Raw genomic sequence first — 26,533 nt, 5'->3', positions numbered from 1 at the left:
CCTGCTATCAGGGCCGATCTGTGGCGCGACCAGAGGGACGACCACTCCTTCACTGAGCATCTGCCCCCTGGTGGTCAGTGCACATCACAGCATCGTTCAGTCGATTTGCAAATTAAGCTTTTATTATGTAGAATTTCTATGGTTATTGAACCTTAAAAGAAATTCCTAAATCTTTTTTAGTGAACATTTCCTAGGAGAATCAGTAAAATCTACCCAAAAGGGAAGTATGCATATAAACCTAAAGAGTGATGATAAGGATGTTCAAAGTCTAACATTCCTGTTATATAACTCTTAGATTTTCATTCCATTCCAAGTTGGGTATGTGTTTATTCTAAGAATGCTTGGATTTTAAAAATTCTCAGTTCCTGTTTTGGATACTATGTTATAATTACAAGTGACTCATTCATCCATACTCAGGTTTTTGGATGCAAATGAAATTATGGCTTCAGTTAATTTTAATGCTAATAAGTGTATACCAACTGCGTACACTTTCTTTTTTTAAAAAATAAATCTTTATTGTTCATATTATTACAAAAGTTCCTCATTTTTCCCCCTCCACCAGGTTCCCACCCCACCCTCTGCCCTTCCCCCACCCCCCATTGTCCTCATCCATAGGTGCACAGTTTATGTTCAGTCTCTTTCTATACCCCCTTCTCCCCCTTTCCCCAAGAATCATCAGTCCAGTCCCATTCTATACCTCTGATTCTATTATATTCACTAGTTAATATTGTTCATAAGATTTTTTTTTAATTCCCTTGGTTTTTAGCTTCACGTGTTGATAGTTACATATTTGTTGTTCATAGTTTTTATCTTTATTTACTTACTTTCTCTTCTAAAAGAACCCCCTTCAGCAATTCATATAATTCTGGTTTGGCTGTGATAAACTCCTTTAGCTTTTTTTTTTATTAGTGAAGCTCTTTATCTGGCCTTTGATTCTGAGTGATAGCTTTGCTGGGTAGATTATTTTTGGCTGTAGGTTCTTACTATTCATTAACTTGAATATTTCTTGCCATTCTCATCTGGCCTGCATGGTTTCTGTTGAGAAATCAGCTGACAATCGTATGGGTGCTCCTTTATAGGTAACTACCTGCTTTGCTCTTGCTGCTTTTAATATTCTCTCTTTGTCTTTTGCTCTTGGAATTTTAATTATGATGTGTCTTGGTGTGGTCGTCTTTGGATTCCTTTTGTTTGGAGTTCTGTGCGCTTCCTGGACTTGTAAGTCTAATTCTTTCACCAGGTGAGGGAAGTTTTCTGTCACTATTTCTTTCAGTATGTTTTCGATATCTTGCTCTCTCTCATCTTCTGGGACCCCCATAATTCTGATGTTGGTTCGCTTGAAGTTATCCCAGAGGTTTCTTAAATAATCTTCAACTTTCTGGATTCTCTTGACTTCTTGCTTCTGTGGAGGAGTATCTTCTGGCTCTTTATGTTCCAAATCTTTGACTTGATTCTTGCAACTTTCCATTATGTTTTTAGGACTCTGTATAATATTTTTTAATTCAGACAATGTATTCTTTATTTCTTGTTGATCCCTTATTAGTTCTTGTTGATCCCTTATTAGTTCTTGTTGATCTCTTATTAGTTCTTATTGATCCCTTTTCATCTCCTCATAGGTCTTATCGACCTTTTCTAGGAAATTCTTAAAAAATCTTACAAGCGTGGTTTTGAACTCTATATCCAGTCTCTTCTTTTCCTCCATTTCTTTTGTTTGTGATCTGTTTCCTTGTCTTGGCATTTTCACAGCTTCCCTGAGTTGGTAGGGTGGCTTTGTGTGCTAAGGTGTCCTATATGGTTCAGTGAGTCAGCCTCCCAGTTACCTGAGGTGGACAGTCTTGGTGTAGCCCTTTGTGGGATGGATGGGCAGTCTTGTTGTTAAGCCTTGCTTGTTGTTGGTATCACTAGGAAGCGTTGATCTCCAAGCCAATTGGCTATGAGGATCAGAAGTGTCTCAGCTAGGAGGGTTTCTGTAATCTGCTTGGATGGGCGGAGTCTCGGGGTGGCACAGACAAGCTTTGTTGAATCCCGCACAATTGGTTGTAGGCTCGTGCAGCACCTCTCCAACTGCGTACACTTTCAAGATGAAATCTTCTTGTTACTAAGTATTTCAGTTAATGTAATGAATAATTCTTCTTATTTATTGCTTACACTATCTTTTTATATTTACCTTTGGAAATCTAACCTCCCCCTTTTAATAGTTCATTTTGAGTCCTAATTTTTAAATACCAAAAATGCTACTGCATATATATTTTATTTTCTTTATCCTTTTTGTGGATAGTAGCAAAAATTATTTCCAGCATAAAACTCCTTGAAGAAAGTTTTTAAAAAGGAATGATTGTGCTATGAATTTTTCAAAATCAACCCAATTTTTCATACAACCAAAAGAATGTCTGTATATTTTAGAGAGCATAAAATATTTTTCCTAATTCATCTTTGAAATCATAAATAACAATGACATTATCAAATTAGGTCAGCTAGCCCTGGCCGGTGTGGTTCTGTGGTTGAAGCGACAGCCTGTGAACCAAAAGGTCTCAATTCCTGGTCAAGGGCCCATAACCAGTACCTGGGTGGCTGGTTGATCTGGGCACATTACAGAGGCAACCAATCAATCCCCCCGACTCCCCCTTCCCATTCCCTTTCCTCTCCTCCCTTCCACTCTTAAAAAAAAAAAAATCAATGGAAAAAATATCCTTGAATGAAGATTAACAGCAACACCAAAAAAAAAAAAAAAAAAAAATTAAGTCAGCTAGCAGGAAGCAATCGGATACATTTTACATTAGCATCAGTTTAGTTGGGGGACAGAGGGTGGAATGGAAAGCTACTTAATTTCATGAGTCAAGAGATGATATAATTCAATGTAATAAAAGATGACTTTTGTTTCTAACAATTTTCTCTTTAAAAAATAAGTAAAATTTTAAAAATCATCTCATTTCAATATATTTTTTTAAAACCCAACAGTTTGCCCTAAGACAAATTTATATAATTAAACACTTCAAAACATAATATGGCATCTGTTATTGTTTCACAGAAACATCAGCTACTTATATAGATCACTTTATTAAAATAATAGAAATTGTATGAAAATCAGCACAATACTTCATTTATTTATTGTATAAGTTTGGCAAAACAGCACAAAAATCCAGCAACATTTTGAACATGTAAAAAAGTCAAATGCTGAACAGTACTGGAGAATTTTTTTTACATAATTACTAATAATGAGCACATGTAAGATTCTGCAAAGCTAGCAAACTGGGGTGCTTGGCTTCTGAACATATACCACAAAAACACATCAAAAAACAATATAATTTACCTTTACAAAAATTACAGCCAAGCCATAGAAAAGAAGGATGCTAATAATGAAGATACAAACATACATGTGTACTACATACATCTCATACATTGAAACGCTACATACATCTTGTACCCTGAAATGCCATGTGTAGAGAGCCAAGCAGAGTAAATTCAGGCTCCTCACTGAGGTTAGGAATCATTTGAGAAGAATTTAATGCTTTTATGTAACATACACAATTCTATTATAGCAGTTCCTAGATCATAACAGCGTATTCCATTATATATCTGAGAAGTTGAGTCTTTTTGTTGGCAGTATAAAATTTCTGACCAGTATCAAAATTCTGATAAAACACAAATTAAAGGCATTTTCTAGTATATGCAAATATTATAGGGGGCATCAATGAATGTGAGAGAAAATCTTAGACTTCACACTAAGTTTCTGCTGAGCTTTGTCAAACCAAACAGCTCAACTATAAGGCAAGAAAAAATAACCCCCTACAACAGATTAGTGAGTCTTACCAAGTAAAGTTAGGAATCTAACCTTAGAGGAAAATTCTCTACATAAACAGATCTAAAATAGCTGGAATTGAAATGAACATCTAGAAATTACCCAACATCGTGACTCAGTCATTGGTTCAGAAGCCTGACAAACAATCTGTTGGTATATTTTATCAAATTAACTTTTTGGAATCAGCACCAATCCCCAAAACCTCAAATTATAATATTTAATCTTCATTAAAATACATCCTTTTGTGCTATATAAATACATCTACAATCAAATTAAAGACAGCTGAATTTAGTCAACTTATATATTTTTGTGTAGACTGGGTAGCAACTTAAATTATTATTTATTTACTTGTGCTTCTGTTTTGGGGCACTTTGATTGAAGAGAAATTCATTTCACAGGATTACATCTTGCTAAAGCATTCCTTAGCATTGGTCCAAACTTGAATTCCCTTAGAAACAAACACAAAAAGAACTTTAAACTGTGAATCTGAAAGGATCCTGAAAGCCCAAGTATGTAGCTTCCTGGTATGCTTTGTTTGCTTTTGTGAATAATTAACAAGTCCAGCAACTATGACACTTTCTGGTAATAGCTAACATACGTGAACGTCTAAAAAAGTAGGAAAATCATTTGTATGAGCCTCTCTTCAAAATGCAGGCAGAGCCGAAACCGGTTTGGCTCAATGGATAGAGCATCGGCTTGGGGACTGAAAGGTCCCGGGTTCGATTCCGGTCAAGGGCATGTACCTTGGTTGCGGGCATATCCCCAGTAGGGGATGTGCAAGAGGCAGCTGATCGATGACTCTCTCTCATCGATGTTTCTAACTCTCTATCTCTCTCCTGTCCTCTCTGTACAAAATCAATAAAACATATTAAAAAAAAAAAAATGCAGGCAGAACTCCAACTTTTTTTCCAAAACTTAGTTTTTAAGCATCAAAACATAAACTCATTTACTCATATCACATATTCTTAGCATTTCTACTTATAAACTAAACACATTTTCATTCAGTTTTTCTATGTAATATTTGAAAAAAAAAAGACAAAAACCTTATTAGTCTAACAATTAAATATAAATTAATGAATTATCAAATTATTACTCTAATAACTGTTTTGATAGAAATCAATTATATACTAAACTGGAGGCCCAGTGCGTGAATTCATGCACGGGAGGGGAGGGGTGTCCTCAGCCTGGTCAGTAATGGGGGCCGATCTGTGGGGGGGAGGGGCCGGAAAGGGGGCGGCCGGCCAGCCAGGGGAAGGGACCGTGGGAGGTTGGCTGTGGGAGCAAACTGACCACCAGGGGGCAGCTCCTGTGTCGGGCATCTGTCCCCTGGTAGTCAGTGTAAATCACAGCAACTGGTGGACAGGTTATTTGGTTGCTTAGGCTTTTATACATATAGATTACCAAATCCCTCAACGGTTCTGGCAAGCTGTGTAGCACAAAGCTAATCTATATATATGAAAGCCTAAGTGACCAGACAACAGGCCTGTAGCTATGATGTGCACTGACCATCGGGGGCAGACGCTCAACGCAGGAGCTTCCCCCTGGTGGTCAGTGAGCTCCCACAGTGGGAACACCACTCAGCTGACAGACAGTGCCAGACGCTGGGCTCACGGCTGGCGAGCACAGCTGCGTCAATGCGAGCCTCTCTCGCGGACACTCCTCCTCATGCCCGGGCAGCGGCAGCAGGCACAGTAGGGCCGGGATGAGTGGAAGCAATGTGGCAACTAGCCCAGGCTCAGGCTCTTCCCCAGCCGCCTGCCACTTCACACACTCCTTTGTGCTGTGTGGGATAACGCGGACACTGGGCTGGAGCCCAATGAGCTGGCAGATAAGGCTGGGCTGTGTGGCTCGGAGGTCCACTGATCCCCACAGGCCAGGCCGAGGGACCCCACCGGTGCATGAATCTGTGCACCAGGCCTCTAGTAGGATATATTATACCTAACATGCTTACATAAGAAGGTATGATTGTAGACATGTAACAGTAAAATCTAAAGTATTTTAAAAATAAACAAAATACATAGTCTCTAATAAACTACTAAATTATGAAGAATGAATCCTATACAATAAAAGTCTAATATGTTTAGTGTCTGACATTGTTTGACCAAGAATCCATGCACCGGGTATCTAGTAATTTAATATTTAAATGTTAAAATGTGTCTATATTTATCATAGTTTCAAATGATAGGAAAAAAACAAGAATCTTTTTAGTTTTTTTCTTTCTTGATAAGATACAAAAAGCAAACAAAAATTTTAAAAACACACAAAAACCCTTTAAAATGCTTCAGATTGGCTGGATAAAATAGTATTTAATAAACAAAGTATTTCTTGTTAGATGTCTCATGGATATCTTATTTTGACAGTGCTTTTCCCTGGTAGTCAGTGCATGCACTGTCAAAATAAAATATCCATGAGACATCAACTGGAAACACAAACATTGCACACTAGCACATATAATGCAATCTTGCTTTTGTAGGGAAGAGGAAAGTATGTATTTTCTAAATAACTGTATATATACAAAACACCTGGAAGAATGGATACACATGATGAGATTTCTAAAAGGAATTTGGGGCAGGAGGCTAAGATGCTTCTGGATTATTTGAAATTTTTCAATGAACATTTTGTTTTTATGACAATTTTAAAAATAAACCTGAAAATCGATCAAGTATTCTTTAAAAAGCCTCAGCCCCTTTGATTCAACAAATTAGAAAATTCACTATCAGAAAGGCTGACCAGTGGAGAGAACCAACATGGCAGCGTAGATAAATGCATGTACTCGCTGCTTCCCACACCTCATAAAAATTACAACTAAAATACAGCAGAACCACCATCATTCAGAATAGAAGTCGTATTAGGTCTAGTAATAATTAATGTTGTTTTCTAATACTTTTTTAAATCGAATTTATTTAAACAATACAACAAAATTTAATCAACAATATAGTTGCCGTTGTTTTCTACTACTTGTGCCCAACGCTCAGGAAGCATTTTAATCCCTCTGTTGTAAAATTCTTGTGATTTTGATGCAAAAAATTCGGTCAATGCATTTTTGAGGCATTCTTCATTATTAAATTTTTTTCCAAGAAGAAAGTTTTGCAAAGAACGAAACAAATGGTAATCGGAAGGGGCAATATCAGGAGAATATGCAGGTTGAGGGAGAACTTCTCATTCCAACTGGCGCAGTTTTTCAGCAGTGATTCTTGCAGTATGCGGTCGTGCGTTATCGTGGTGAAGAATTACGCCCTTCCGATTAATCAGCACGGGTTCTTTTTCTCTTAAAGCTTGGGCTAACCTTTCCAATTGGGCACTATACACTGCACTTGTATTAGTTTGGTTAGATGGTAAAAGTTCATAATGAAGAATTCCTTTAAAATTCCACCAAACACACAACATCACTTTTTTCGCATGCAAGTCAGGTTTTGGCGTGGGCTGCGGAGCCTCATTTTTGTCCAACCATTGAGGCCGCCTTTTCAAATTAACATACAGTACCCATTCTTCATCTCCGGTAACAATTTGCTCTAAAAACAGCAAACGGTTTTGACAAGAGAGGAGCGAACTGCAAATTGTGACTCTTTGATTACGGTTGTTGTCGGTCAACTCATGAGGAACCCATTTTCCAAACTTTTGGACTTTGCCAAGTGCACGCAATTGATTGGAAATTGTTTTTTGTGAACAATTTAAAGTTGTCGCAAGCTCTTGTTGGGTAATTTGAGGATTTTGCACCAAAAGAGTTTGAAGAGCTTCTTGATCAAAATTGGACACACGGCCTCGACCACTCTCGTCATCTAACGAAAAATATCCCTCGCGAAATTTCTCAAACCAACGCTGGCATTTTCTGGCGCTAACTGCATCTTGACCAAGAGCACTACAGATGTTTTTTGCAGCCTCACTTGCTTTTCTTCCTAATTGGAACTCGTAAAGCATGCAGTGCCGAATATGCTCTTCATCCGCCATCTTCTTAGCCCTAGTTTTGCAACAAAAACCAAACCAAACACAAACTTTTTCAAGCAAAACTTGTTAATTGCACTTCACACGTTCTGGAGATACCACGTGTTTGAAGGTTATGTCAATACAAGTCAACGCCAAGCAAAATTTTAAACGAATGTTTTAAAACGACATTAATTATTACTATACCCGATACAATTAGAAATTAAAAAGGAAGCATATTGAGACTGCTAGGCGGGGTGGAGGTAGGGAATGAACTGGTCTGACACCCACATGTGGCATTTTTTTTTTTTTTAATCTGTTTTGTGGGTCAACTTTTGATATGCTGATACAGAAGTTCTGAAGAGAATCTTATACTTTTATTTTTAAATATATATTTTATTGATTTTCTACAGAGAGGAAGAGAGAGGGATAGAGAATTAGAAACATCAATGAGAGAATCATCGATCAGCTGCCTCTTGCACACCCCCTACCGGGGATATGCCCGCAACTTAGGTATATGCCCTTGACCAGAATTGAACCCGGGACCTTTCAGTCCGCAGGCCGATGCTCTATCCACTGAGCCAAACCGGTGTCGGCAACATGTGGCATTTTTTAAATTTTTTAATGAGGGAGAGATACGTCAGCTGCAGAGGCCTCCCATGAGGAGCAAGGGCTCCACAAGCTCTCAGCGAGGGTTCCAGTGATGAATGAGAAGTCCCCATAACTTCAGGCAGTAAAAACCCATGGGGATTGTGGCTAAGTTGGCACAGAAGCTGCCGGAGCCCAGCAGTTCCTCTTAAAGGGCCCTGACTTACTGGGGCTTGCTCCCTCTGAGCTCCAGCGCTGGGGCAGTGGTTTGGGGGACATACAGGGAGGAACTGGATTGTTCTGCATCAGAGCAAGAACTTGGGGGCGGCTTTCTCCCACACAGGGGTGCTCACAGGGTTCCTTGTTTCTACGACATCCCCTGTCACAGAGCTGACCTGCAGCTATATCTGAGTTTCCATCACTGTGGCCCACGCTGTTTGCTCTACCCTGGTGATTCCGAGACCCCACCCCTCCCAATTTGCAGCTTTACTCAAGCTGTTTGCAGATATGAATGGATTGCCCTGGCTCAGGCTTCAGACTTTTCTAAAATCTCTCAACAAGCAGCAGCTGGCATCAGAGTGCCCCATACCAATCAATAAGAGGTCCAAGACCTGGTATTAACACCAGCCTGCCTTGCTTCACAGTTTGGCCTTTCCTGGGCACTTCCATGCCCAACATAAGTGGCGGCCACCTGCAAATTGGTCTGTAGCTCCTGCCGGGTGGCTCCAGGCAGTGGCTGAATTTGCACATCCTGGAAGGCCCCGGAGCCAGTGGACCCAGGGGACAGCTTCAGACCACACCAGATTACAACTCTACACATCCACAAGTGACACACTCAAGGGGCAGACTCAGGGAACACCAAAGCTCCACTGAAGCAATTCCTGCTCCATAGGGGTGTCTCCTGCACAGCAGCTCCTCCACTGCAGCTGGTCCTCACAACCAAGTGGCCAGGAGATCAATTCCTCCCACTGATGCCAACAGCAATCAAAGCTCAATTACAAGACAATACATACAGCTCACACAGAGGTGCAAGCAGCTCAGGTGACTGGGGAGGGTGAGCCATTGGGCCCTACATGTCACCTACTACACAAGGCCACTCTACCAATTCCAGGAGACATAGCAGCTCTACCTAATACATAGAAGCAAACACAGGGAGGCAGCCAAAAGGTGGTGGAGATAAAAAAAAACATGTCACGCCCTAGCTGGTTTGGCTCAGTGGGTAAAGTGTTGGCCTGCAGACTGAAGGGTCCCAGGTTTGATCCCAGTAGGGGGCATGCAGAAAGCAGTTGCTCAATGATTCCCATCACTGATGTTTCTCTCTCTCTCCCACTTCTTTCCTCTCTGAAATCAATAAAAATATATTAAAAAAGAAAAAGAAACATATCACACACACGCGCACACACACACACACAAAAAAAAAAACACACACAAAAAAATGAAAGAAACATTTCACAAAATAAAGAACAGATGAAAACTCCAGAAAAAGAGCAAAATGAAATAGAAGTAAATGAACTACTAAATACAGAGTTCAAAACAATGGTTATAAGATTAGTCAAGGATCCTAATCAGAGCTTTAAAGGATTTAGCGAGAATTTCAAGGAGATTAGTGAGCACATCAAAGACATGAAAAAGGACCAATCAGAAATAAGCATACACTAACTGAAATAAAGAATAATTTATAGAAATTCAACAGGAGAGATGAGGAGAATCAAATCAACAATTTGGAATATGAGAAAGCAAAAAACACCCAATCAGGAGAACAAAAATAATACAGAATTCAAAAATATGAAAATAGTGTAAGGAGTCTCTGGGACAAGTGTACCAACGTTCACATTATGGGGATGCCAGGACAAAAAGAGAGACCAAAATATTGGAAACCTATTTGAAGAAATAATGCCAGAAAATAATGCCAGAAAACTTTCCTTATCTCTCTGGTAAAAGAAATAGACTTGTAAACCCAGGAAGCCCAGAGAACCCCAAAATAGAGGAACCCAAAGAGGCCCACACCAAAACACATCATAATTAAAATGCCAAAGGTTAAAGATAAAGAGAGAATCTTAAAAGCAACAAGAGAAAAGCAGTTAGTTACCCACAAGGGAGCACCCATCTGGCTGTCAGCTGATTTCTCAACAAATTTTGTAGGCCAAGAGGGAGTGGCAAGAAATATTCAAAGTGATGAATAGCAAGGACGTACAACCAAGATTACTCTACCCAGCAAAGCTATCATTTAGAATTAAAGGTCAGATACAGAGCTTCACAGATAAGAAAAAGCCAGAATTCATCACTACCAAACCAGTATTACATGAAATGTTGAAAGGTACTCTTTAGGAAGATGAAGAAGAAGAAAAGGGATTGGAGGAAAGAGATAAAAAATATAAATAAAATGGCAATGGGGATTGGGCCTAAACCAGCAGTTGGACATCCCTCTCACAATCTGGGACCACTGGCTCCTAACTGCTCACCTGCCTTCCTGCCTGATCACCTCTAAATGCCTCCCCCCACTGGCATGGTCACCCCCAACTGCCCCAGCCTGGTTGCCCTCAACTGCTCCCCTCAACCCCCGCCGGCCTAGTCATCCCTCACTGTCCCCCTCTGCCAGCCTAGTCACCCCATGCAGCCTGTTCGGTCATACATTGGGTTGTGATGGTGGTTAGGCTTTTATATAGAGAGATATGCATTAACTACAGACACAGACAATAAGGGGTGGGGCGGGAACCAGGTGGAGGGGGGCAATGGGAGAAAAATACTCTCAACAATAAAGATTTTAAAAAAAAAAAAAAGTTGACCAAAAAAACACAAGTGACATTTGCTTTTAAGGCTAATATTAATATTTTTATGAAAAATTTTTGGTTTATTGATACTGTAATTTAGTATTTTATTATATTCAATTACCATTTTGAGTAGATAACATGATGAAACTTTATATTTCTGTTCTTGGGAAATAAGGTGACCATATACCTTAATTAATCTCATGTGAGTAATCTATTGCTTACTATAGTTATTATCTTAGGATACATGAGTTGACCCACAAGATATTCAAGGTATGACCAAATATATCTGCAGTAATATCCTTTTTTAATCAAAAAACTTATTTCTAGCATCCTCAAAAATCTAACCCTAAGCAAAGTGGGGGGAAAGTTCTTTGAACCATTATATAAAATCTGCATTTTATTTTGGGGAAAAAAGCAAATGGTAAATCACAAGGAGCTTATTAGTAAGTCTTTTATAAAGAAAAAAAAGTAAACCACAAAACCAAATCAAAAAACTTTTGTTACCTGATCTTTTGGACCACCCAAGATTTAAACTTTTTAACTGTATTTTAATTTTAGTGAGAGGAGGGAGAAAAAAAAAGGAGAGAGAGAGAAACATTTATATGAGTAAAACATCAATAGGTTTGCCTCCTACCCACCCCCTACCTGGGATCAGCCTGCAACCTGGGCATGTGCAGGCTGATCCCAGGTAGGGATGCCCAACCAACTGAGCCACACTAGCAGGGCAGATCACCGAAGATTTTAAAAAGCAGATAAGACTGTAAATGTGAAGCACCCTGTGAAACAGCAAGGCAGGCAGTAGGAGTTGACAGGATAACAGCAACAGAAACACAAACTACAACAGACTCAACCATCAGCATTTGCAGATTGACCAGTCATGACTTTAACTTCTCTTAGGTGACCCCAAAGATCCACAACATGAAGAAACTTACAATTTCACTGAGTCAAAAATGTGAATTAGTCCAATACTAAAGGAGCCCAGTTAACTGGTGTGTTAAGTCTGGTGTTTACGTCTGAAAATGTTTGTTCTTTACTGCTATTATTTTTGATACAAATGAAAAGGTCTAGGAAAGTGATTGGTTCCTAGCAAGAAAATAAAAACTTTGGATAAATTAAAACATGAGTGTTTACATGAGTGTGATTTTTCCTTTAAGAAGGTCTTCATAAATATGGGAATCTACTTTACTCTGTGGTTTACTGAGAAAATACATGTTAAATTGCTTGATAAATTGTGAAGGGCTAGACAAATGTAAAGCACACAGTTAGATCTAAGGTTATGAAAAAGTTGTTAAGGAATGTTTTATATTTTATTCTTACAATAGCATTTTAGAAATTGTCAAAAGACTTATTTTAACTAAAATTAGCTTTAATGTTTGCATCTTATACTTCAGACATCAGTTACATGAAGGATATACTCTGATAAGAAACCATATCATAACCAAACAAATATAAGCTATTTTTCAATGAAAGTATCCATAACTGTTAGGAAGGATATTTTACTGTCCTATCTAGAGACAATCATACAATCAAAGTAATGTTAATATATAATATTTTTTTAAATACAAGTGATAAATGGGGCACACAAATTTGAAACTTCAAATGAGTGAAGATTAATAACTGATATTTTTGTTATGATTCTTCTTTTAAAATTAAGTAGAGCCCTAGCCAGTCTGGCTCAGAAGATATAGCATCACCCCATCAACTGAAGGGTCCCGGGTTCTATTCCAGTCAAGGGTACGTATCTCAGTTGCAGGTTCCCCAGCACTGGTCTGGGTGTGTACAGGAGGCAACCAATGAATGTGTCTCTCTCACATCAATATTTCTCTCTATCTCTCCCTCTCCCTTCCACCACTCTGTAAAAATCAACAGAAAAATATCCTCGGCTGAGGATTAACAAAAAAATAAAATTAAGTTGATAAATTGGGAAATATTCTGGAAGGGAAGAAGAATGGACTTTAAAAACAAAAATGATACTTTGATTCAAACAGGATTAGTTTGTTTAAATTTTGTTTTCTTTTCTTTTTTATTTATTGGTTTGAGAGAAAGAGAGAAAGAAATATCAATTTGTTGTCCAAACAAATATAAGCTATTTTTCAAACCTGCAACCTTGGCACATTGGGATGATGCACTAACCAACTGAGCAACCCAGACACGGCCAGTTTTATAAAATTTGTAAGCACTTCTGCATGCACTTGTATCTTTACTGAAACCAAAACCCACCTTTTTGCACATACTAATCTGCATGACTGCATAGCTTATGAGAGCCTCCTTTAAATCCCGGTTCTTTTGCTCCTTGAAGCGTTCAATATCGGCCCAAGCATTTTTCACAAATTCTCTGAAATAAAAGGCATAGTCATTGTTATTATTACTTAAATTAAGTGAACTATATCCTATAAATTCAAATAACCAGTTCTCATTTGAGTTGGTTTTTGTATTTTAACAGAGGAAAAAGCTTTTCCTTGTATAAGATCTATTTTTTTAATATGTTTTTATTGATTTCAGAGAGGAAGAGAGGAGGAAAGAGATAAAAACATCAATGATGAGAGGGAATCACTGATTGGCTGTCTCCTGGAGCACACCCCCCACTGAGGATCAAGCCTAATTGGGAATCAAACTGTGACCTCCTGGTTCATAGGTCAACACTCAACTACTGAGCCATGCCCAGCCAGGCAGATATATTTTTCTCTCCCTAAAAATTACAGTGAGCCGGGACTGGTTTGGCTCAATGGATAGAGCGTCAGCTTGGGGACTGAAAGGTCCCGGGTTCGATTCCGGTCAAGGGCACGTACCTTGGTTGCAGGCATATCCCCGGTGGGGGGTGTGCAAGAGGCAGCTAATCGATGACTCTCTCTCATCAATGTTTCTAACTTTCTATCTCTCTCCCTTCCTCTCTGTATAAAATCAATAAAATATATTTTAAAAAATAAATAAGTAAATAAAAATTACAGTGAGAGAAAAAGCAAATATCCTCCCTCCTACATTTTAATAATCTGCATTTTTGCCACAAGAATTTCAGCTTCAAATCCTACATAGGATTTACATAATAAAGAGGTAATTATGCAAACTGACCCTCACACCTTCTCACAAGATGGCTGCACCCATGTGGTGAAAGATGGTCACCACAAGATGGCCAGCAGAGTAGGGCAGTTGGGGACGACCAGGCCTGCAGGGGAGGGTAGTTAGGGGTGACCAGGACACCAGGGGAGGGCAGGGGCAACCAGGTTGGCAGGGGAGGGCAGTTAGGGATAATCAGACTGACAGGGGAGCAGTTAGGCGTCAATCAGGCTGGCAAGGGAATGGTTACGGAGTGATCAGGCAGGCAGGCAGGCAAGCAGTTGGGAACCAGCAGTCCTGGATTATGAGAGGGATGTCCAACTGCCTGTTTAGGCCTGATCCCAGTTGGACATCCCTCAAGGGGTCCCAGACTGGAGAGGGTGCAGGCTGGGCTGAGGGACACACACAACCCTGTGCATTAATTTTGTGCACCGGGCCTCTACTCTATATATATATAAATGCCTAAGCAACTGTTATGAATGAACAACACATCAACCAGTTGCTATAACATGCACTGACCACCAGGGGGCAGATGCTCAACACAGGAGTTGCCCCCCGGTGGTCAGTGCACTCCTACAGCCAACCTCCCGTGGCCCCTCTTCGCCCAGGCAACCAACCTCCTGTAGCCCTTGCCCCCCAGCTGACCCCCCTTACAGGCCTCAATCGCCGGCCAGGCCCAGGGACCCCACCCGTGCATGAACCGTGCACCAGGCCTCTAGTTATTCCTATAAAACAGATATAGATGCCACATGAAGTTGCCTGCCTAGGTCACTGCAAAGTATATACTCTTTGATAGAATATATATCACATTTATCATGTATTTGCTTTAAATGACTACTACAGTTGCAAAAATTCTGACAATTTTTTGTCTATCTAACTCTATTTATGAAAGATTACTTTATTTGGTGCCAATGGTTCTAAAAATTACTCAAAACACCTCCAAATCAATGATATACTCTTTGTCTACCATGGTCTACTCACTGAATAACAGATGAAAACAATAAGGAAAGTGAGCCAAACGGTGATGGCATATCAAAACTGAATTTCTAGAAATATTTATGGAATAATTACATGGCAAGATGCTGAAATATAAAGAAGAAAAAGACATGATCACTGGCTTTGAAGGGTTTATAATTTAGCCAGGGACACTCACTCAGAGCAACTAATCATCCAGTACAAAACCACCACACTGCAGGGGCAGGAAAAAGTGCCACACAGTCTGTGAGGATGGGAGAAGGCTTCGCAAAGGAACAGAAGAGCTGGGCACTGAGGCTCACCAGGCATTTGTTAGATGACAGACAAGGAAGGGCAGAGGGAATGTGCAAAGAATAGGATCATAAAAAGTGCAGGGAAATATTATGAAGCTGGAACTTTCTTCTTCCTTTCCCCCCACATTAAAACAAATGTTTCGCCAAAGCTGGTTTGGCTCAGTGGTAGAGCGTCGGTCTGCAGACTGAAAGGTCCCAGGTTCGATTCCGGTCAAGGGCATGTACATTGGTTGTGGGCACATCCCCGGTAGGGGGTGTGCAAGAGGCAGCTGGCCGATGTTTCTCTCTCATCGACGTTTCTAGCTCTCTATCTCTCTCTTCCTCTCTGTTAAAAAAATATATAAAATAAAAATTGGAAAAAAAAAATGTTTCTATAACATATTTTTGATAACTCAAATTTCTTAGTAATTCAGTAACTGCATTTTAGAAGAACAGTCACATCCAGGGATGCTAATGAAGCTGGCAATTGTTATAAAGCAACAACCCACCATATAATCTACATGACTGGCTTTGTTAAATACCTCAGCATTTTTACCTGCCTTCCAGATTTTTAGCCTTTAGCTGCTGTTCCCCTTCACTTATTTGTTCCTCAAGCACCTTTATTCTGGATTCTCTCTGCTCTGGAGTTTCTTGACCGAAGAGCTTGGTAGTCATTCCCTTCAAAGAAAATGTTCTCACAGTCTAAAAGGATTTAGAAACAAATTAATAAATAAATAAAATGTGATGTATGTATACAATGAAATATTCAGTCATAAAAAGAAGGGAAATTCTGACACATGCACAACATGGATGAACCTTGAGGACATTATGCTGAGAGAAAATAAGCAGTGACAAAAAAAAAAAAATTCTGTATAATTCTACTTACAGGAGTTATAGGATAGTCAGATTCACAAAGAGAAAGCAGAATGGTGAGCCCTGGCTCGGTAGCTCGATGGTCAGAGCATCATCCTGATAAGCCAAAGTTGAGGGTTTGATCCCCAGTCAGGTCACACACAAGAATCAACCAATGAATGCATAAATAAGTGGAACAACAAACTAATGTTTCTCTCTCTCTCTCTCAGAATCAATCAATAAATTTTAAAAGTTAAAAAAGAATGTAGAATGGTGGTTGCCAGTGGTTGGCAGAAGAGGGAAACTGAGGGTTGATGTTTAATGGATATGGTTTCAATTTTGTGCGATGAAAAGTGTTCTAGAGGTTGGCAGCATGTTCTTACTACTATACTACTGAACTGTAAACTTAAAAATGGCTAAGGTGATAAATTTTATGTTATATACAGTGAGTGGTCAGATTATTATGCGTTCAGAGATCATAATTATCTGGCCACTCAGTGTATATCCTATATAATAAATGGCTAATATGCAAATTGTCCCCTCGACCAGGAGTTCGACCAGTAGGCAGACCTGCCAACCGCCCATGTCCCCTCCCACCGGCCAGGCTGGCCAGACTTCACCCATGCAGGAATTCATGCACTGGGCCTCTAACACACACACACACACACACACACACACACACTGAGTGGCCAGATTATTATGCATTTTGAGATCATAATAATCTGGCCACTCACTGTATATTTTACCACAAGTAAAAACTTTTTAAAAAAGGAAACAAAACTTTTGTCATTTCCCCCTAGATCACAAGCCTATAAACTAAGGGGCTCCTAATATTATTACTAATACTGAAATAATATGGAAGAGACAGAGTAAAATTCTAACTGAACTTCTTAATGAAATGGAAAACTTCTAGCTAAAGTGTTTATCAGGCAACTCATCTATACTAATAAAAGTCTATGAGGTCGTCACGCCCTCACGCCATAACAATCCATCAGCTGGAGGCTGCATGTGCAGCGGGTGCATGTGGGTGGACGGGGACTTGATGCTGCATGCACAGTGCAGAGGCGAGTCCTGGTAGATCTACGTGGCGAGGCTTGGAGGCTTCGCACAGCGAGGAGGCGGGTCCCGGCGGCTCTGTGCGGCGATGCCTGGGGGTCCCGTGGCACCCGTGGCACCGCGCAATGCAGAGGCAGGACCCCCAGCTCCATCCTACCTCTGTAGGGCAATCCATCAAGGAGCCTCGGATGGGTGGGCAGGGCCTACCACTTTGGGGCAATTAATCACGGGGCTCACACTATGAGAGGGCTCAGGCCAGGCTGGGGGACTCCTCCCACAGTGCATGAATTTCATGCACTGAGCCTCTAGTTTCTTTATATTAGTGGTCATATTTTTCAGGCCAAAAACAAAAATAAACCAAACTAAAGAAACATTTAAAATCTGCATAACACACAGTGAAAATTGGGTATCTATAATAAGAAAAATGTAATATGCTAATTAGACCATACAGCTGAATGACCTTCCAGATATCGTTTTGGATGAAGCCATGGCGGGGGCTGAAGCAGAGGCGGTTAGGGGCGATCAGGCAGGCAGGCAGAGGTGGTTAGGGGCAACTGGGCAAGGAGTCAGGAGATCGGTTAGGAGCCAGTGGACCCAGATTGCAAGAGAGATGTCTGACTGCCAATTTACAGGATCAGGCCTAAACTGACAGTCAGACATCCCCCAAGGGGTCCTGGATTGTGAGAGGGTGCAGATCAGGCTGAGGGACATGCCCCCACAACCCCGTGCACTAATTTCATGCACCAGGCCTCTAGTCTATACTATCAATAGTATATATAAAAGCCTAAGAGGCCTTACAACTGGACGGTAGCTCTGACATGCATTTACCACCGGGGTCAGACTCTCAATGCAGGGGCTTTCCCTTGCCAATGCACTCCTACAGCCAATCTCCCACAGCCAGCCAACCTCCTGCAGTCCCCCCCCCTCCCCCCCACTGGCAAACCTCCCATGGTCCCTTCTTCAGCTGGCCCGGATCGGGCCTGGGCAAGACAGCCCCAATCGGCCAGGAGGGATCCCACCTGTGCACGAATTCATGCACCAGGCCTCTAGTCTTTAATAAAACAGGATGCCTACGTCCAAGCATTAAGTTCACTGCTTTAACATTTCTTTAATCCCTGGAGTTTGTGCAGGGAAACATTTTTCTCTTCACATGTATGAGTAGAAAACCAAGCTCCCTGTAAAAGGACTGGGAGTTTCCCCTGGGTTTTAAAAATAAATTGAGCCTAATATATACCTGTTTGATGGTCAAAGGTCTTTCCCCATAAAGATCTTTGATTTTTCATACACATAGCAAGTGGGTACCTATCAGTACCTTTGAAACTAAAGTACTTGATAATATAAATGGAAGCATTGTCACTACTTCATTACTTCTAGATTGTGTGCTCTCACCACGATAGCCAATTTATGCCAATAAGATAGCAGTGGAGTAGAAAGCTGATTACAGAAATGACCTAAGCCTAATACAATAAGATATGGAATTTTCTTCACAAATGCTCACTGTAAGCATTCAAGAATCAAATATACAAAAAGCTCCTTGTAAAGAGAGATACACGGATTCTGACTGGATATGGCTTTTCAAAGTAAACTTTCTATAATATACTTTATAAAATTAAATCTGACGAAGGTTATTATTTCAATCCCAAAGAATAATGTTTTTTCACTTGGACTTAAGTAGAAATGAAATGACACTTATTACACAGAGCAATGTTAGCAAAATATAATTCTATAGCTTTTATTTTTTTATATCAAGATCACAACCCAAAGAATTATAAATCTGCCCCAAAATTATTCCCCTGCTAAAGCTACAGGCATCCTGAGCAGTACAACTACAGCTCATGCCACATGAGGCCTGCTACAGTAATACCAGAATTCTAAATGGAAAACCACTCACCCCAGTTGCCAGTTCCTCACATTGCTGCTTCTTAGATGCTAAGTCCTGAGCGGCCATCTCCAAGTCATATTGCATAAGTTCATGTTTCCTGCACACAGCTCTAGGGATAAAAAAGAATGCTGCCATTTAATTTTTATGGCTTCTCTTTTATCATGTTAAAAAAAAATTTCAGGGGTAAAAGGGAGGCATCACAATGTCTTGGAAGGGTCAGAAATTGTGTATCCAGAATTTTCAAGTTTAAATATAGTTGCCCAACATTAAAAATTAAATCTAGCAAAACCTAAGTATAAAAACTTTATATGCCTTAAAACAAAAGGTTGTTTTCTAGATAATTGTAATTTTTTTCAATAAACATCTAAAATTGCCCTAGCCAGTTTGCTCAGTGGCTAGAGAGTCAGTCTGCAGATAGAAGGGTCCTGGGTTCAATTCCAGTCAAGGGCATATGCCTGGGTTGTGGGCGTACAGCAGTCAGCCAATCAATGATTCTCTCTCATTTTGATATTTCTATCTCTCTCTCCCTCTCCTTTCCTCTCTGAATTCAATTTTAAAAAGTTTTAAATAAATATCCAAAATTATCACATCATAAAAAAATATTTTATATAATACAGAAACTAATGCTATAATCTCACATAGCAACAGTATTCTTTAAAAATACTAGTATATCTCAAAGCTTTATTCTTTTTTATTTAGAAATGTCTATAAGTTTTTAATATCATAAAATTAATCCTTGCTCACTGTAAAAACAATTCTAACACAGGAATGCACAAAATTAAAAAAAGTTTCAAGAACCTTCTCTTTTCCCCAATCCCACTATCCAGACACAATCCATGTTAACAGATGACATATATCCTTTCAGACTTGAGCTAGGCATTTACAAATGTATATATCTACAACCCAAGTGATTCCACATCTGTTCTTCCTTAACTATATGCCATAAACATCCTATATAATAAAAGCCTAATATACAAATTGACAGAACAGCAGAACGACCAGAGGAACAACTGGTCACTATGACTCGCACTGACCATGCTCAATGCAGGAGCTGCCCCCAGCCTGCAGGCCCCAGGCCAGCAGGGGCCCCTCTATCACCCCGCTGCTCAACCTGCAGAGGGAGGCGACTAGTGGCAATGACAGGAGGCAGGGCCAGAGAGCGGCAGTACCAGGCTGGCCAAGGCAGGTGCCAGCAGGGATGCCCTCATCACCCTGCCAGTCAGCCCACAGACTGACACTGATCTCCAGCCAGGCAGGCCTAGGGAACCTACACCCTGCAAGAATTTTGTGCACCAGGCCTCTAGTATTTCCATATTAATACATGTTAATCTTTTCTAGAATTTTAAAGAAAATTCCACTGTATTCAGCAACCTCCTATTCCCTGGTAATGTGGAAATACCTTGGTGAAACTACTTACCACTCAAAGCTATAGAAGAAAAGATTAACAACGTTATGTTTTCATACCAATTACTGAACAGGTAAAGAAATATTGCTCTACTGTTTTACTAACCATTTTTTTCCTAATAGAATTTTTAAACTGTTTTTAAAAATGACAAAAAATTACCAAAAGTGGTTACAATAAAAGCTACTATTATAGGAAAATATTAATTTTTCTAAAATGAGAAAAAAATATAGTAACTTCTTAATTAATATGACCACCTATCAGCGAGTTCTGTTTGGCTTTATAGAAGATACCAAAGAATAGAAGATAAAGTCCTGATATTAAGAAGTTTTATAGCCATTACTAAGGAGGTAAGATCTACAGGTGTGAAAAAAATTACAGAATAAAAATGGCAGAATTAGAATAGATAGCCCTGGCTAAGTGGCTCCGTTGGTTGGAACATCATCTCATACAGGTGTTTTTAAGTGTACAGTATAATGGCATTAAGTACCGTAAAAAGGTTGTGGGTTCAATTCCCGGTCAGGCACACACTGAGGTGGCTGGTTTGATCCCAGTTGGAGCGTACACGGGAGGCAACTGATGCATGTTTCTATCACATTAATGTTTCTCTCTCTCTCTCTCACAAATCAACAAACATATCAAGTGAAGATTTTAAAAAGGCAATATACAACTTAGTAAAAGATAGTGTTGCATACATATTCAATCTGTAATTTGCTTCCAATCTTCAAATTGAAAAAAGTACGAAGAACAGCACACAGACACCTGAAGCCTGAGACTGACAGCTTTTATCAATATATCTAGAGGCCCAATGCACATAATTCGTGCTAGTGGCTTCGCCCTAGCAACCCCAGCTTCATCTGGAAAGTCGTCCAGAAGGATATCCAGAAGGTTGTTTGGCTGTTTCGTGTAATTAGCATATTAGCTCTTTTTTATATAGGATGTATTATATCAAGGACAGGAATTATCTTAAATTATCTTAAATTTCTGTCTAGCACTCTGCAACACAGAGGACTACAAAGAGACCTCATTCAATACCTGGAGGAATTAATTAATTAAAAATATTTTTATTCATTAAAAAACTTTACTATCTCCATTTTAGAGCAGCATGTATATATAGTGGTGACCAGCTGCATCTCTAACAATTATACGTACCGTAGGGCTTCTGCATAAAAAAGATACTCCTTTAACTGATCTGCATAATGCTCTTCATCTTCCAAAATATCATCAATAGAAGATGCATACCTATTTAAAAAATATTATAGAAGCAACTTTTATCAGGACATTCTAAAAAAGTGCTATTCAAAGTATAATCCATAGACCATTTTCTACCCATCAGTGACAAAGGTAAGTACAGAAAATGAGAATAAGCATTTAGAAACATTTATAGCAATTTCTAATTACCATGACAATATTATTACATTTTACTATGTTTCAATCAGCTTGAAAATAAAAAGTAAAACAAACCAAAAAATGGCCATTTTTACAGGTAGCTTAAGGAACACTGTAAGACAAGAATATACCGTATTTTTCGGACCATAAGACGCTCCAGACCATAAGACGCACCAGTTTTTAGAGAAGGGAAATGAAGAAAAAAAGATTCTGAAACAAATAGTGTCCTAAAATATTTTATGTGCATTAAAACCCAACATCACAGTCATAAACACATGTAATCAACCCTGTAAAGTAAACAGCAGCATTTAGAACCATTTTAGAGCCGGGCAAGCACACAGAGACCACACAGAGCCAGGCAAGTAAAAAAACTTTTTTTTTAAAGTATATGTGTAGGCTATATTTGGACCATAAGACGCAGGGACTTTCCCCCCCCCCACTTCTGGGGGGAAAAAAGTGCGTCTTATGGTCCGAAAAATACGGTACTTTGTTCAAAAATAATATAAAAGAGCTATAAAATCTGTAGAAAGGATAATAGTATAATTGATGCACAAGTGTTCTTGGTAGCAACTACATACAGTAAGGCCAAAAACTATCAAAAGAAAAGTTGAGCAAATAAAGATTACAGAAAACTTTAGGAGCCTTATTTTATTAGAATTCTCAATACATCTCTGTTTTGATTCGAACAAGCTCCTCGTTGTTAGGCCACTCTTGGTCCTGGGCCTGAGTCTTTCCTGTACAGAAATGTGATGGCTCTCCATAGTGCTTCTCCAAATCCTACAAGCACATATCAGAACACCTCTATAAAATCTTCCCAGACTCCTTCAGTCCTCATTCATTACTCCGGATATTTATCAACAATTTAGGACGTAGGTTGTATCAAAGAAGACTCGAGTATTGATTTTATTTCCCTGGTCACATAAATTTTGTAAGGACATAGGCCATGTCGTTTACTTTAGTATAGTCATGCTTTTTTCAAATTAATTCCAATTCCCTAGCATCAGAATAAAAGAAAAATAAACTTTATGTTTCCAAGCCTGCTTCATATAGGCAAGGAAACACAGTCCACTGTAAATTAAGGTTCACTGAAAAGTGATGTGCCTATGGGATTTATAAAAGTAGGCATATTACAACTTCTGTAATTACAAATTTACATCTGTAGAGTGTGGAACATATACATTTAGCCGGGACTGGTTTGGCTCAGTGGATAGAGCGTCGGCCTGGGGACTGAAAGGTCCCAGCTTCGATTCCGGTCAAGGGCATGTACCTTGGTTGCAGGCACATCCCCAGTGGGGGGGGTGCAAGAGGCAGCTGATCGATGACTCTCTCTCATCGATGTTTCTAACTCTCTATTCCTCTCTCTTCCTCTCTGTGAAAAATCAATAAAATATATTTTTTTTAAAAAGAAAAGAAAAGAAAAAATACATTTAGCTCATAAACCTGTGATTCTGGAAAGTTAATGTTAAAAAAACAAAACAGAAGAACTGCAGGCCTTGGGTCTTGAAAATAGGAAACAGCCGAAGCTGGTTTGGCTCAGTGGTAGAGCATCGGTCTGTGGACTGAAGGGTCCCAGGTTCGATTCCGGTCAAGGGCATGTACCTGGGTTGCGGGCACATCCCAGGTAGGGGGTGTGCAAGAGGCAGCTGGTCGATGTTTCTCTCTCGTCGACGTTTCTAGCTCTCTATTTCTCTCCCTTCCTCTCTGTAAAAAATCAATAAAATATATTAAAAAAAAGAAAAGAAAATAGGAAACAGTGTAGGGATAAACACATGTTCTTGGGTAAAAAAGTATAGTGGTAAAGGATTTCAGCTATCAGTAGTAACATTAGTTTTTTTTAACACTTTACAATCAATTGAAGAAATACTAAATTCTTGCAAACACTGAAAATGTTAAGTCAAAAAAATGCAGGAAGACTTCTTAATAATCTGGATGAAAAGTAGCCAGTTAGCTTAAATACAGCCCAAAGAAAAATAATACTTAGATAAAATTAATGTTTTACAATAATTTTTATTACTGAGTTGTAACTCATATATTATAGTTAGAAATATTTACTCCACGTCTATGACTTGCCTCTTCATTATCTTAATGGTGTCTTTTCTGTTTGTATATGTGATAAAATATATGTAACAAAAAATTACCTTTTAAATAATTTTTAGTGTACAATATAATGGCATTAAGTACATCCACATTGTTGCAAACACCAGCACCATCCGTCTCCCCAACTAAAACGGTATCTACATTCCAATTCCCTAGCATCAGAATAAAAGAAAAATAAACTTTATGTTTCCAAGCCTGCTTCATATAGGCAAGGAAACACAGTCCACTGTAAATTCCTACATTCCTCTCCCCCATAGAAACTTTTGATAGGCAAATTTTTTAATTTTGATGAAGAACAATTTACCATTAAAATATTTTTCTTTTCATGTCCTTTTAAGAAATCTTTGCTTACTCAAAGGTTACAATAATATTTTCCTGTTCTCTACTAAAATACGTAATTTTATCTTTTACACTTATGTATATAACCCAAATTGAATTAGTTTTTATATAAGATATGAGATATGCCTCAAGGTTCATTTTTCCCCCTCATGTAGATATCCAATAAATTCCAAAAACATTTCTTGAAAAGGACTATATATTGATAACTGTAGATCTACCAGTATTTCTGAACTCTATTCTGTTCCATTGATCTGTTTATCTCAATACTTTACTATCTTTAAATAGTAAGTCTTGAAATCAGATAATATATTCCAGGTTTTGTGGAGGTTTTTCAAGATTATTATGGCTATTCTAGATCCTCTGAATTTCCACATACATCTTAGAATCAGCTTACCAATTTCTATTAAAAAGTCACTGGAATTTTAATTATGGCTACAATCCATAAAGAATTGTCATATTAATACTACTGAGTTCTCCAATCCATAAGCATGAGTTACCTATTAATTTAGGTCATCTTCAATTTCTCTCAGCAGTGTTTATATATAAAGTCTTCAGTGCAGAGGTCTTTCATATCTTTCATTAAACTGATCTCTAAGTATTCTGGTTTGTAATAAATGCATAGATAAGTGGAACTACAAATCAATGTCTCTCTCTAAAAAGCAATAAAATTTTTTAAGTAACTGGCTTGATGCTATTATAAATAGCACTGTTTTAAGATTTTTGTTTTCTAATGGTTGCTAGTATATCAAAGCAATACTTTTTAATATTTTGATCATATATCCTGCATTCTTGTGCGTTTTTTATTTGTTTTTGTTTTGTCTTTTGTTAATCCTCACCCACAGATATTTTTCCATTGATTTTTAGGAAGGGTATAAAAGGAAAGGAAAGACAGAGGGAAACATCGATGTGAGAGAAACACATCAATTAGTTGCTTCCTGCACAAGCCCCTGACCAAGCCATGGCCAAGGAGGAGCCTGCAACCAAGGTACATGCCCTTGACCAGAATTAAACCTGGGATCCTTTGGTCTGCAGGCTGACACTCTATCCACTTAGCCAAACTGGCTAGGGCTCCTGCAATTCTTATTAAATTCAGTTGTTAGTTCTATAATGCTTTTGGTTTATTATAATTTTTTTTAATGTAAAATATCCAAGATCCTGTTAACTGCAAATAAAAAATGGTTTTACTTCTTCCTAATACTTATTATAAGGTTGATTTTCTTGCCTCATGGCACCACTAAGACCGCTAATACAACAGCAAACAACCTTGGCTTGTTTCTCTTTTAGGAGCAAGTGTTAATATTTCACTATTAAGTACAATATTAACTATTGGTTTTAGACTTGAGTTAGTATCTTTTATTCCTAGCTTGAGGATCATTTTTACTGTGAATGAATGCTGAAATATTTTTCCTACATGTATGGAAATGAACATACAGACTTTCTTTTTCATTCTGCTAATATATGAATAAGACAGATTGGCTTTTCAATGTTAAGTTAAACTTGCACTCCTGAGGTAAACTTCTTTAAAGACAGGCAGTGAGATTAGAATCAACTGCCAATAGTGTTCTATCTGCTAATCCCAGTAGCTTCTGTTTTTTTGGTTTTCTTATTCAAAAGAACTCTTTACCTCCACTCACCAAAGCATAATGTAAATGCCAGCAAAATTGATAAAAAAGAAGAATCACTAACACTTCACCCTAGGTTTTACCTCCTATTCTCCAGGTACTTACACATCCATGTGATGACCAGCACTCTGCAGTCCATCACCCATTTCTTTTTCTATGGCACTCCATTCACTGCGAAGAAAAAGATAAAACACACACAATTGTGTATTAGATATGGAATTCTATCAAATGGAATTTTTTACAAGTTTTTTTTCTAATAGCTTTCAAAAATATATCTGTATTTGGATTTATTTTCTGTGACTCAAATATGCTGCTTTCACCTTAAGTTTAAAACTAAATGCAAGTGAAGGTTTTTGTTTAACAACAGATACTTAAACTCAAGCTGTCTGTAAACCTAGTTTACTCAAAGTCAGGCAGCTGATCAGAGACAAAGATGAAATTAGAATCAATTGCCAATAGTGTTCTATGTGCTAACCTCAGCAACTTGGTTTTTTTTGTTGTTTTCTTATTAAAAAGA

The 26,533-nt window shown here is 38.7% G+C and overlaps 1 protein-coding gene and 1 long non-coding RNA gene across 4 annotated transcripts in view; both read right to left on the bottom strand.

The window, feature by feature from the left end:
- Positions 1-191: 191 nt before the first annotated feature.
- Positions 192-2,526, bottom strand: LOC118724145. Its single transcript, XR_004989495.2, has 2 exons — positions 2,054-2,526; positions 192-461 (listed from the first exon to the last, which is right to left on the bottom strand). It is a non-coding gene; the product is annotated as an uncharacterized LOC118724145 (long non-coding RNA).
- Positions 2,527-3,075: 549 nt separating this feature from the next.
- SNX4 (sorting nexin 4) overlaps positions 3,076-26,533 on the bottom strand; it is a 64,463-nt gene continuing 41,005 nt past the window's right edge. The window contains exons 9-14 of one of the 3 annotated variants that reach the window (XM_036447102.2): positions 26,122-26,187; positions 21,722-21,811; positions 19,177-19,276; positions 15,934-16,079; positions 13,297-13,411; positions 3,076-4,244 (exon numbers count right to left, since the gene is read on the bottom strand). In XM_036447102.2, the coding sequence (XP_036302995.1) occupies positions 4,197-4,244; positions 13,297-13,411; positions 15,934-16,079; positions 19,177-19,276; positions 21,722-21,811; positions 26,122-26,187 (565 nt within the window). In that variant the 3' untranslated portion in view covers positions 3,076-4,196. The remainder of the gene's footprint in view (positions 4,245-13,296; positions 13,412-15,933; positions 16,080-19,176; positions 19,277-21,721; positions 21,812-26,121; positions 26,188-26,533) is intronic. The other 2 variants (XM_036447104.2, XM_036447103.2) reach the window with 2 other exon arrangements.

This window comes from Pipistrellus kuhlii, unplaced genomic scaffold, assembly GCF_014108245.1.
Source record: "Pipistrellus kuhlii isolate mPipKuh1 unplaced genomic scaffold, mPipKuh1.p scaffold_m20_p_2, whole genome shotgun sequence".
Taxonomy (NCBI): Eukaryota; Metazoa; Chordata; class Mammalia; order Chiroptera; family Vespertilionidae; genus Pipistrellus; species Pipistrellus kuhlii.
The sequence above is the reverse complement of the archived record's forward strand: the minus strand, read 5'-3'. Positions and strand labels throughout refer to the sequence as shown.